Source organism: Danio aesculapii, chromosome 8 (assembly GCF_903798145.1).
Source record: "Danio aesculapii chromosome 8, fDanAes4.1, whole genome shotgun sequence".
Taxonomy (NCBI): Eukaryota; Metazoa; Chordata; class Actinopteri; order Cypriniformes; family Danionidae; genus Danio; species Danio aesculapii.
In genome coordinates this window covers 29275936-29290144 of record NC_079442.1, presented here as the reverse complement: position 1 = coordinate 29290144, position 14209 = coordinate 29275936, and the positions used below count along the sequence as shown (strand labels likewise).

At 34.1% G+C, this 14209-nt stretch overlaps 1 protein-coding gene across 1 annotated transcript; it reads right to left on the bottom strand.

Moving 5' to 3' along the window:
- Window positions 1-394: 394 nt before the first annotated feature.
- On the bottom strand, window positions 395-13766 carry adora1b (adenosine A1 receptor b). Its single transcript, XM_056464380.1, has 2 exons — window positions 12561-13766; window positions 395-1901 (listed from the first exon to the last, which is right to left on the bottom strand). Exons 1-2 carry the CDS (start codon window positions 12899-12901, stop codon window positions 1217-1219), a joined length of 1026 nt encoding a protein of 341 aa, XP_056320355.1. The 5' UTR covers window positions 12902-13766; the 3' UTR covers window positions 395-1216.
- Between the last annotated feature and the right edge of the window lie 443 nt (window positions 13767-14209).

The window sequence follows — 14209 nt, the reverse complement described above, 5'->3', positions numbered from 1 at the left end:
GCAAAAATCAAGAAAGAGATTGAGTCTTTAGTCTTTTGAGTTACTTATGAAATTACAAACAGTCAAATAGCACAGAAGTACTGGGATAACAGTTTAGATAAAACCACTGATGTTTATGGTGAAGATTAAAATCACCGTCATATGCATTTAACGACGCTCAAAAATGAACGTTGTAGGCAGCAATTACATAATTTAACCAATAACAATTTTAACAGATAACAAATTTAACCGACAACCATTCCATCAAAAATATGCCACTGAATAATCCTTCAAAAATGATTCATCTATCAATGAAACATGAAGTTTTATGAGTGAATAACGGAATCATTTATTGAAAAAATACAAAAAAAATAAGAAATAAAAAACAATACCTGTAAATATAAAATTACAGGTTCTAAGTTCTGTTTTTAAAATCAAAAGTTTCTTGCAGGACTGTTTTTGTATTAAATGGAGAACAAATGACATTTGTCTCCTCCCCTTTTTGGCTGATTCGAAAAATGGTCCGATCCGAGACTTACCATTGTGTGATCTGAACGATGAGATTTGTGATCTGTTACACCACTAGTGTTTAGTGTTAAGATAATTATGACCTCATTTTTATTTGCTATTTCTGGTCAAGACCTATCATATGTCATGTCCTGTGATTTCTTGCGCAGTGCATACAGAAGATAGACACAACTCTAATGTGCATTTTAATACGTCATTAATGACAGGCTTTTCATTCCAGTTCAATACACAGAGCATTTTTTTGTAAATGTGATCATCACTACCAGAATTTTTCTGAAATTAATTTGGTTTCTGAACACTGCTGTTACTCCAATAAATTACAGAACTGTGGGTGTGTGTACAGAAAGTGATTAAACACTAAAAGTTGAATTTGCTGCAGTGTGTACATGGCTTATGTGAGCAAATATTGAGTTCAATTGTATGCCAGCCAACCTCATTTTATTTTAAACATCCTTCAAGGCAGCTTCACAATTCATTTTAAAGCACGATTTCTTGTGGTTCCCCTTCTGAACTTCCTCTTCAAAAAGACTTAACTCACTTGGTGCTTTTTGAAGCAAAGCTGTCTCATTATTCCAATGAAGGGACATCCAGAACAGTCTGTGGTGAGCTCCGATTTACATTCAAAAGAGACAAACCAAGACTTGATAGCTTTGGGCCGTCCAGCCAGCAGGAGCCATTCACACTCCTTTGGGAATTCTGGGGATGCCAGTCAAACGTTGTGTTCCAAAGCAGGTTCAGGAGGCGAAACAGCGACTGCAGCGAAGTAGTGGTTGTTATCCAGTCTCTCGCTCGGCTGGCTATCAGGAGGCGGAGCTTCCTTGCAGCAGAAGTACTGCTTCCAGATTCTGTAAAAGGCAGTGCGAAACTTCTTGATGCGAAAAGCATAAACGATAGGGTTGACTGCGGAGTTGCCATGCGTGAGCAGAATGGCAATGTAAATGAGAAACATTGGCTTCTCGCATGTCGGAAAGAAGAGCGTGATGCAGTTCATAATGTGGAGGGGAAGCCAGCTAATTGCGAACAGGAAAAGAACTAGCGCTAGGGACTTGGCCAGCTTTAGTTCTTTGTCGTAATACTTGTTGGGTTCCGAGTGACTGGACACCTTCTTGTTCAGCTGCTTGTGGATCATATAAAAGATTTCCGAGTAAATGACGAGCATGAAAAGTAGAGGAGGAAGCACCCAGCCGAAGAAGTTAAAGTAGACCATGTACTCCATGCTGATGACGTTCTCAAACTGGCAGGTGACGATGAGGTCAGGGCCTATCGAGCCGTTGCGTTGCAGGTTGTGTAAATTGTTCCAGCCCAGCATCGGAGTCAAGCCGACTATGAAGGCCACCATCCAACACATGAACACTGCAATTCCAGCTCGTTTGGGAGTGACCACTCGCTTATAACTGAAACACAAGAACACAACAAAAGTCCATTTAATGCTAATTTGAACTGATTCCTCATCATTTTTATTAACTTATCAAAGTTTGTCACTACTTTTGGCAAATTCACATTTTATAAATTCATTTAAATTGGTCCAATTCCACTTCTACATGAGGTCAATATTTATGTTTATAAGCTGTGTTAAGGTGATCTTTATGCTTACTGTAAGGGCTGCAAGATACTGGGAAAATATACAATATGCAATAATGTTGTTGAGTATTGCAATGACTATATATATATATTATACTAAGATAAAGAGATAACAGATGATTTCTAGATCTAATTAAATATATTAAACTATTAATTCAGGCTAAAACAAACAGCGAAGTGCAAATATTTATCTTCACTAGGGCTGCACGATATTGGAGAAATCTAACATTGCAAAATTGTTTTATTCTCAGATATATATTGCGATATGAATAGAATTTAACTAAATGTGTTGAATAACTATTTGGAAAAAAATGTATCATTTCAGATTGATTGGGATGATTCTGTAGTTGAGTGCATATGCATAAAATATAAGAAACAAGCTACAAGCATAGACAAAATCAATAAAGAAAAAGATACAAATTAAATAAACAGCATTTGATTGTTTTCCGAGGAGTCGAACTGTATTTTGGTATACAGTAGTTGAATAATCAAATGTAAAACAAGACTGCATAATCTTCGTTTTATAAACAACTCAATTTGGGACAATTTCTTAGGACTGGATGCTTTTAAATCCCTCACACAGTCATGGGCCTCAAAGAACACTTTTATTATTTTATTATACATTTTATTATAGTATATAATTACATTTCAGACTCAATATTGTGTAAACTCGCGATGTGACTTTTGCGAATGATCACACATGAAATCGCTGCTGAAACGATATATTGTGCAGCCGTAATACTCACTATAAATGACTCAACCTCTGCAGATATTCTGGTTCTTATTTATTTTCCTTGCATGTCTCTAGCCCTATATCATTAGTATTTATTTTCATTTTGCTGCTCTGAGGCACTAAATTCACCTTTGGGCCCGCTGAAACCAATGGCATAATAGCATCTACTGGAGAGGCAAGCAAACAGGCCCCATCCAATTGGTCATGTTTGGTTAAACAACCTATGCATGCAACACAAATGCTTGCCACATAATTTTTTTACACTACTCTGTGATACAGAAATTGTGCAATAATGTTTATTTTTTATGTTGTGCAGCCCTACTTAACCATTGTATATTTTCATATGACTCAATTTGTACAAATTCATTGAAAATTGCCACTTTGAAAAACAGCTGTTGACAGCATACAAAGGAACACTCCACTTTTGGGGGAAATTGGCTCATCTTATACAATTCCCCTACAGTTATATAATTTTGTCTGGCAGGAGCACTTTTAGCTTAGCTTATCATAGATCATTGAGTCAGATTAGACCGTAAGCATCTTACTCAAAAGAATAAAAATAAAGAGTTTTGACAACTTTCCTAATTAATGCTTGACTCTTCTGTTATTACATTGTGTAATTGTAGAAATTACAAAGTTGCTATTTTCTAGGTTAATATGGCTAGGAATTACTCTCATTCCAGCGAAACAATCAAGCTTTAAATGGGAAAATTTTCTAAAGGCTTTTTTGAATGAGATGCTAACGGTCTAATCCGATTCAATGATCTATGCTAAGCTAAGCTTAAATTTCTCCTGCCAGACAAAATGAGCCTATTTTTCTAAAAAGCCCAAACTTTTTCTTCTAAAGGGCCAAAAGTCAAACTTGATTGAGGGCTGTGGGCCAAAGGTAAATATACAGACCACATTAAATTTGCCTAATTTATTTCCTAATATTTAAAAATAGCTAGAAAACGTTGCTTTTAAATCATATTAACCAATGTGGTATCATTTAAATTTTTTTATAATGAACTTATTACAGTAAAAAACATAAACAATCCCATTTATAACACAATGGAGTTTAATGCTGAATACACTAGTCAAGCTGGTTCTGCCTTTCGCAGAGGTTTTTAAAAGTCTGATTCATTTACAAATTTAATTTTTATTGCTCAGTTGGCTTTTTAGCTTAGCAATAAAACAAAGAAACAAAACATTAAGTTAAATTCAAAATAACGATCTCTGTCAAAAGCATTTGCACAAACCAGCTCCCCATTATTCTCCCTCCCTTTCAGATGTGATGGTGGGCCAAATCAAAGGTTACCCTGGGTCAATTTTGGCCCGCAGGCCCTAATCTGGGCCTCTATGTTTAAAAGCAATTTGTGCAATTTTATGGCTTCAAGTTATGCATTTTCACAATACCTTTACAATATTTTTACAAAACAATAAGACTAAATCCTGTATAAATAGTATAGAATAGATTGTAGAATCATGTAACCAACATGAAACTTGTTTTACAACTTCTTGAAACCAGGTAGTCTTTGAATGACCAAGGTCAGCTCTGTTTACTTGCTGTCCAACTTTTATTAAGAGCAAAATTGAGACAAAGTATTGCCACCAGAAAGCCTGTTTCAGTGAAACCCACTCTCTCTCATCCTTCAATAGAGTTGCATCTTCTCCAAGAAGTCATCTTTCATCTGAGATTCTAGGTCTCATTCCAAACTCCTTGTCTTTTGTTTGAATGATTTCAGAACAAAGGCAGCAGTGATTTAACAGCACATCTTCAAGTCTCTGCAGCTGTCGCACTGAATTCTAAGTAAAGGTGCTTAACATACTGTTAGTTAAGATTCAAGTGATGTTTTTATTGCTTGAAGGTTCTTATGTTAATATGTAAAAGCAGAAAATATGGTAATAACTTAACTCAATTTAATTTCTAGAGCACTTCCAACCAACCACAATGGTTACCAAAGTGCTTTACATAAAAACACATGCAAAGAAGCAAGCAGCTCAAATGCATTAAAAGTTTGTTTTAATTCAAATTTGTTTAATTTAAATTTGTTTTAGCATGATGTAATTTAATTCATTTGCATAGTTTCATTTTATATCAAAGGCATAGCCTATTAGGACTTGCTTAATATACGGAGAACTAAAAAGTTAAAGATGGTCTTCCATTTATTCTTATATAAGTATAAAAGAAAATCTAAGCCATAACTATAATAATAACAGGGAAACAATTAGGAAAATGATGTCATTGAAATAACTTTCAGTGTATATATATATATATATATATATATATATATATATATATATATATATATATATATATATATATATATATATATATACTATATATATATATACTGTATATATATATATATACTGTATATATATATATATGTATATATATATATATATATATATATATATATATATATATATATATATATATATATATATATATATATACTGTGTGTATATATATATATATATATATATATATATATATATATATATATATATATATATATATATATATATATATATATATATATATATATATATATATATATATTGTGTGTATATATATATATATATTGTGTATATATATATATATATATATATATATATATATATATATATATATATATATATATATACTGTATATATATATACTGTGTGTATATATATATATATATATATATATATATATATATATATATATATATATATATATATATATATATATATATATATATATATATTTGAAGTCAGATTTATTGGCCCCCCCTTTGAATATTTTTTCTTTTTTAAATATTTCCCAAATGATGTTTAACAGAGCACGGACATTTTCACAGTATGTCTAATAATATTTTTTCTTCTGGAGAAAGTCTTATTTGTTTTATTCTAGCAAGAATAAAAGCAGATTTATTTATTTTTTTTAAACGTTTTAAGGTCAAAATTATTAGCTCCTTTAGGCTATATTTTTTTTCGATAGTCTACAGAACAAACCATGGTTATACAATAACTTGCCTAATTACCCTATTCTGCCTAGTTAACCTAATTAACCTAATTAAATGTGACATTAAATGTCACTTTAAGCTGTATAGAAGTGTCTTGAAAAATATCTAGTCAAATATTATTTACTGTCATCATGGCAAAGATAAAAGAAATCAGTTATTAGAAATGAGTTATTAAAACTATTATGTTTAGAAATGTGTTGAAGAAATCTTCTTTCCGTTAAACAGAAATTGGGGGGAAAAAATAAACAGGGGGGCTAATAATTCAGGGGGGCTTATAATTCTGACTTCAACTGTATATATATTTTCAATTTGCTAAAAAAAAACAGAATCAGAATCTACCCTCCTTTAAAGTGGCAGCATTTAAAACTGCAGCACACCACTATTCTGCATTGGTGTGGATGCTATTTAAGGCCTGGTAACACATGCTATTAAGATCCATGTCCTTCAATTTTATCTCAAGTGGACTGACAAAATCCACTTGTAAACAGTGTGTAGGCATGGGCTGATGTAAGATTTTGGTATAATAACTTTCTATAAAAATATCGCGATTTGATGATATTGTGATTACTGCTCTAAAATATATTCTTTTTAAATGTCTGGGTAAAAAACTAAAACTTTTTTATTTTGAGAAACATTCATAATATATTGGAGCAGTAAACATGTCAGGCTAAATAATCCAAATGAATCATTGCCTTCTGCTGTCTTCATGTTTCAAAAACACAGATTTCTTTACTATTTAAAATGGCATCTTTGGAGATCTTTTCTGCTGGAGCTACTGTTGTCTTAAAAAAAAAAATTTATAAATAAAAAAATCTTACATACCATAGGAATGGTGTAGCAAACAAAATTGCCGCTTTTAAAACCTTGACTTTTTTCAAATCGTGGTATATCTTGAAAACTGTTATCGTCCCATGCTTGTATGCATTTTGAACTTTGTCCAGTTTTAACACAAATGGTATTTATATATGTTTTCATGCATACTAATACCCCAGGGAATTAATAATGCATTTCAGCTTATTGTTATATTCATATTTAACATGATAGTTCTCGTTCTGAATAGGACTTGTGAACTGTAGGCCCAAAAGAATGTGTGAGATCTCTTTTTTGGACTGATTAAACTAGCAGTTCAAAAATAAATGCTTGTTGTTCAAAAGCTGTGATGCATGGCTATACTTTATTCAGAATAAAAGCCATATGCATTATTGAAGAGTGGAAGAAATAAAAATAAATCCTCATGGAGTTGAAATGGATTCATTTATATCTGTCTTCTGCCAGTGGCCTGTAATGCACATGCAACAATCTGCATTGGTAGATCACAGTGAACTTTCTACTTCTTTTACTTCTGCTCATTCTTTCATTATTTTGGCACCGTGCTGGAATATAATAGATACAATAAAGATTGAATGCTGCTGTCAGTAGCTGTTTTCGTCCAAAGTAGTGAATTTCTTGATGTGCATAATTAAAATATTGTATAAAACGTTTGATGCAGTATTCCATCCCATATTTAATAAAATACAATCGTCACATCAAACTAGCACGATGCATGAATAATAAAAACTAATGTTTAAGCAAGTGGGAAAACCACTTTAGCTCTTTTTCCCTCCACAGTAAAAAGTTGAACATGACTTTTTGATTTGCATTATAAAATTTTTAATTTTTAATTTTAAATAAAATGAGTCTCCATGATAGTTAGGGCTACACAAAAATCATTTCAGCATCGATATCACAATGTGCGAGTCTGCAATAGTCACATCGCAGGCATCTGCAATGTAGTTGGGATTATAGTTGACCAGTCATTACAGTTACAGCATAATGGAGACATTCCAAATTTTAACTTGAGTGAAAGTTTATGGACCCTTTTCACAAGACTGTTATGACACGTTTAACAGTCATCATTTTCTTAAATCCTTGAAAGCTTTTAATATTTCAATTTTTTTTTAAACGTATGAACATTTATATGCGTTTTTGAATTATATCATCTTGGCGTCAAATTACAAAAACTAATTACCAGTTAAGCGAGGTCTTTCTAATGCAGCGTCTATGGGGCTGAGAGTAAATTTGACGTTGTTTTCTCTTCTGGCTGCCGTCATTAGTCTCACACAATTTCTTTTCCTTTTTCTGAAAGTCTTGATAACACCATCATAGAGTTTTTATTGTTTTTTTATTATTACTATTTCAGCAAATTGTTGTACTCTCGAATTCACTGTGCTCCAAGTTTACCCAGCTATGAAGCCTTCCACTACTGAGAAACCCGGAAATGTGAAAAGGGTCTATTATTTGCATGTGTTTTTATGGCCTGACTGTGAAAATTTGAAACCAACTTGAGTAATTTGGGCAAAATAAGTTAAACGCTTGTAGCCTTAAGATTAATTGAACCTTATAAGATTACCTGCTCAATTAAAACGATACAGGGTTAATATTATTATTATTATTATTAATAATATACAGTGATTATTTAATTTCAGCTTCTGAATACTGTTTGAATCCCCAGAAAATAGTAAATGATTGTTTATTTACATCTTTTTTCTGTTGTATTTAACTATGCTTGTCATTTTTAAAACGATATTTAATCCAGATACACTGCCCTACAGAATCATGCCAAATTGATCTAAAATTATGAATTCTTTACAAGCTAAAGTCATCTGGTGAAATTGCATTATCGCAATATCACAGTGAATTAAAATATTGCAAGTCAGTTTTTTCCAATATCATGCAGCCCTAATCAGAGTTGATGTGCAAATGTTTTAATGGATATGTTAAATGCGACTCAATTGAGCAATTTTACAATTTATGCACATCTTGGTGTTTTAATTTTAGCGTTTTATACAATATCTTTAATGGTCATAAAAATAGGTGGGTGGAAACATAGGTAGCAAAATAATGTTTTCAATAATTTACACAAATTGTTAAGGTACTGTCACATTATATTTGGTTGACTACCTTTTATACCCAGAGAATGAAGGAATTGTTAGCTCATGCAAAGTTGTTTTGCATTGAACTTCAGCATTTATCTTTGCTTAACTGTGACCTCCAAATTTGTATCACACGAAGAGGTGAAGGCTTGGCATGGCCTCTTAACTCAATTAAGAGAAACTTTAAATGTGCAGCGTTGACGTAAATTTTTGTTGTTTTTTTTTAATAGGTTTTTTATTAGGTACTCCTTACTAATACCAGGTTGTAGCCACTTTTGTCTTCAGAACTGCTTTAATTCTTCATGTCATAGATTCAACAAGGTACTGGAAATATTCCTCAGAGATTTTGGTCCATATTGAAATGATAACATCCCACAGTTGCTGCAGATTTGTCCCAAAGGTGCTCTATTGGATTGAGATCTGGTGACTGTGGAGGCCATTTGAGTACAGTGAACTCATTGTCATGTTCAAAAAACCAGTCTGAGATGATTTGCGCTTTGACATGGTGCTTTATCCTGCTGGAAGTAGGTATCAAAGATGGGTAAACTGTGGTCATAAAGGGATGGACATGGTCAGCAACAATACTGAGATAGGCTGTGGCATTCAGAGATGCTCTTCTGCATGCCTCGATTGTAACAAGTGGTTATTTGAGTTACTGTTGCCTTTCTATCAGCTCTCTTTAAACCCTAGAGATAGTTGTGTGTGAAAATCCAAGTAGATCAGCAATTTCTGAAATACTCAGACCAGCCATTTTGGCCCCAACAACCATTCAAAAATCACTTAAATCACTTAAATGGTTCTCAAACTGGGGGTTGTGACCCCTGCCGAGGTCGCAGAATAATTTCAAGCGGTCGCGAGAGTTACGTAAAAATTTTGTAATTTTCAGTGATTAAAATAGACATTTTTCAGTATTGAAAGCTACTAACAAATATTTTCAGATTTTTAAAAAGATATTACTGATTAGTGTTTAAAAAAAGTAAACCAAACATCATAACTGTGCAGTGACTAGCAGTGGCCCATCAGACCAAAGTAGAAAGCGTCAGAAATATCTGGATGAATTTAGAAAGTGTGGATTCACTTGCTCTAATATCAACCCATTTAACAGTAAGCCAAAATTATTTCAATGTATAGTAAATATAGTTAAAATGCTGTGAACAGCTTAAAAGAAGTTATTTTTATTGTTTGTATATGCTTTGGTAGAGGGGGGTCGTGAGTTATTGATGATTTACATTGGGGTTACTGGCTTAAAAGTTTGAGATCCACTGACTTAAATCACCTTTCTTCCTCATTCTGATGCTCGGTTTGAACGGCAACAGATCATCTTGACCATGTCTACATGCCTAAATGCAATGAGTTGCAGCCATGTGATTAGCTGATTAGAAATTTGCATCAAGAGCAGTTGGACAGGTGTACCTAATAAAGTGGCCGGTGAATGTATATTATTAGTTGATTTGTGTTTAAAAAAAGTATGTGACTACTGCATTTATGACTACAGTGAAAAATGCCCTGAGGAATGGAAAACAATAGCATTTTTCCTTCCTGTTTTCGGACCTTTGGACCTTCAGTTTGATATCTTGCTCTCTCGTCTATTTTGCACAATGGTTGATCCTGGCAGAGCCGACAGATAGTTGCTCTGGGCTGCAACTCTATATGCTTCTCAGACATACTTCACTTCCCTATAGCTCATTCGCGACAGTTTCATGGGATTGTTTTTGCTCTCCAAATGCACCTCTAAAAATGAATTGCCTTGCAGGTAACTTTGTCGACGTAGCCCTCTTTCATATACCTTCCTATTACTTTTTCTACTATATGTCTGCTCGCCTCTCCTCACAAAAGTGCTGAAGGGGATTTTATGCTAACTCTGGTATATAGTACCAGAAATAAGTCATCGTTATCTAGTTGGCTAAATCACAAAATTAAATGCATAATTACACAAACTCATCTGGGATTAGAAGACAGAACTGCCATGGTTGATGCATTATTGTAAGAGAGAGCACAGAACTGGATATTTTCCCCTAAACAAAAAGCATCTTTATAAAGCATCAAATAAAGCCCAGTGCTGTATGTTGCATTTAACTCCTCTGGGGACAAAGGCTTATCCAGACATGAAGTCTATATACAGGATCTGGAACATAAAAGCATATCGTATACAAAAGCTGTGTCCTAAAATGTAAATGAATAATTCAAAATAAAGCCTAGTATGTACATATTGAATCAGTTGTATAGCTGCTGAGCTTGTTGTGTTTTGCTGTGATGAGTTCGAGAGCTGGAAGATGCTTCTGCTATTTAATCTATGATATCTCTAATGGTACTTGACATTAAGATCACAGAAGACATTTCTAGGAATGACACTGGAAAAAAAGAACAATTCAGCTTTTATACCAAGCGGTGTAATATTTATTCTTAAAAAAAATTAGCATTTTATGACTTAACGCTTACTTAAAAACCCATTTCCCATGGCTTGTGGTATATATAGTGTGTGGAAATCTCTGCAAATTTTGCATTTATATGGTTTAAGCTGTGCAGAAATGTATGAGTCATATTATGTCATTGGGTTGTGTGCATGTGGTTTGTTCCATCTGTACCCCTCAAGCAACAAAAAACTGCAAGTACTTGAAAAATAGTGTGGCTAGACAGTGGCTGATATGATAATTATAATGTAACTTATTAATGTCAACAAAACTTTGATTCATTGTCAAAATTATCATTTTTAAATGATAAATGATAATGTTCTAGGAAGGTGTTCATTAAATTGTTATATATATATATATATATATATATATATATATATATATATATATATATATATATATATATATATAGTGCCAAACTTTTACTAGTGTTATTGTTTATTATTTGTAATGTTAATTGCAATCAATGGTACTACATATGTGCACACTGCTTACATCTGCTAATTAATTTAAATAATTAAATTAGCATTTAGTGTTACTTTTATGACATCTTTAATTAAAACATGTGCAGTTAAATATGTAAATATGAACATTTATTCACTATTTACTCACCCTCAAGTTGATCTGAACCTTTATTCTGTATAGAATATTGATTTTAATATAGATATCTTTGTTATTCTGCTTTACACTAAAGAAGATATTTGAAGAAAGCTGAAAACCTGTAACCATTGACTTCAAGATTAGGAAAAATATTGGTGTGAAAAGTGAAGGGTGAGTAAATGATGACAGAACTCATTTTGGGTGAACTATCCCTTTAAGCAGCATTTACCCTTTTTAAAAGGGTTATTCAATCATTTAAAAAAATCATTTAAAAAAACTGTCAAAATCAATTAAATAAAATTGTTAATTTACTTTTTTAAACAATATATGACACATTATAAAATATATCATAGTCTGAAAAATGAAATTTAATAACAGTTTAGCCAGGGGCGAATGGGATTTTTGCCCCAACATTCCCCAGTACTGGGCATTTTTACATTTTATACCAAATAAATCAGATTTTTAAGATATATTGGCTGATGAATTATCATCATGCATCATCACCATCATCATCTGCACATACTGAACTTTTGTAGAAATGTTTAAAAGTAAATACAGTGTTTTTAACGGGACATTCTCCTTATTTTGGGACATGATTTAGTGAATAGAAATATCACTGAAACCCAAGACCACAGACAATAAGCTGCATATCAATGAAACGTCTTCGAATTGTTGGTGTGTGGTAAAATTACCAATGCATTGGCAATATTGTGTGTCTTTGCATGTGCGTCAACGTTCAAGGCTTACAGTGGAAGTGAAAGTGAATTCACCTATTTATTATAGGAATATGAAATCTGTAGGGAAGAGGGAGCAATAACTTTACCTTGTTGGGATCTTGACCCTCAGGTACCGGTCGATAGCTATAGCGAGAAGGGCGAGGATGGAACTTTGGGTCAGAACCAGCACCGTGCACGCGACCAGCAGACAGCTGTAGAAGTGAGTCTGGAGTCCGATGCTTATAGTTATCGCCAGCGGTATGACCAGGGCTCCCACTGCAATGTCCGCGAGCGCCAGTGAGACAATGAAGCAAAACGTAGTATCTCTCAGGGATTTATTAATTTTTACCGCCCAAACCACCATGACGTTTCCAATCACGGATGACACGGCGATCACCACCTCCATGCCCATGTAAAGGGCTTTGGCCGCGGAGAGATCCTCGGGCATTCTTCCACTCGACGGGGATCGATAAGGCGATGAATATCCACGCGACAATGGGGCTTCAAGAGAAAGTGATGTGTAAATTGATTAACTGTACTAGTCCGGTGAAAAATCCTTCCATTTAAAAGCAGCGCTCCTCAAAAGAGACGCTGTATTCCACACACGCGTATGTGCATTTGGAAATGGGACGCGAGAGGAAAAAAAATCAGACAAACTTAGGAAATCTTGCGCTTAAAATATCGCCCAGTTTTGGGTGTTTTATTGTCGGTTCCTACAGCGCCTCTTCATCGGATCCACCTGCGCTCGTGCGAGACAGGCGCGCGCCGATTATTCATCCTACAGTCATACAAATAAATAAATTTTTTTGTGTCACCTACAACTGTCCGGCAGTTCTCTAGACGTACAACCCGTGGGGAAATAAATTAAAAGACGCACCATATTTGTCCCTGGATATGTGAAACAAGAGCTTGTCCGGCGCGCGGGTCGTTTCCAACACTCTCGCGAGCTATGCGGTGCCCCAGAATAGATGTCGATGGGTAGAGCCCTTTGTCTCACCCATACTCGGCCAGTTCGCAATTTGGTGAGCAAAATAAGTCCAACTACCCCGTGTAGATTATTTTTTGTGGGAATGTCATATCCAAAGGTCGTCCCGCTTTTCTTTGCCGGGAGAAAACAGCACCATCCCAAACGGCGCGCCGTCTATTTTGGTTTCCTCCTTGAGAATGGCTGAGGGACAACCTGCGTTTGCCACTTTCTTTTTCAGAGAGCCTCAACTCATTTTCTCAGCAGTGTTTTCGCCTTCAGTCTTAGTTTATCTCTGGCGCTCGAGAGAAAGTGTAATAAGACTGACAGTGCCCTGTTTATAGTGTGATATTAGTGTGCACTGTGGTAGATATGAGATAGACATTGTGCTCGTGAGAGTGAAAGGAAGTAGGAGGTGACAGTCACAAATGAGCAGTGACTAATTTAAACACTCAAATCGACGCTCCGTGATGTAGGCTGAATGTATTGTGAAATAAATTTGCAATCTTTCACCAAAACTAATAGGTTTAATAATGTACAATAAGCTTAATGTGCCAACTGAGTCATCACAGTGAGCTTCAATTATCTCACAGATGAAGCCCATCTAATGTAGGTACTCAAAATGATGCATTTGCAAGGCCCTTTTGATGTTTAAGTGTTAGATGGAGGGACCGGAGCTGGCTGTTCCGCTTTTTACTACGTTGAATATTTATCGGTGTAGGTTTATTTTGAAAATCCATTTTCTTCTCATAAATTGTCACAATGGAACCTGTCATTAAATTATCATGGCTT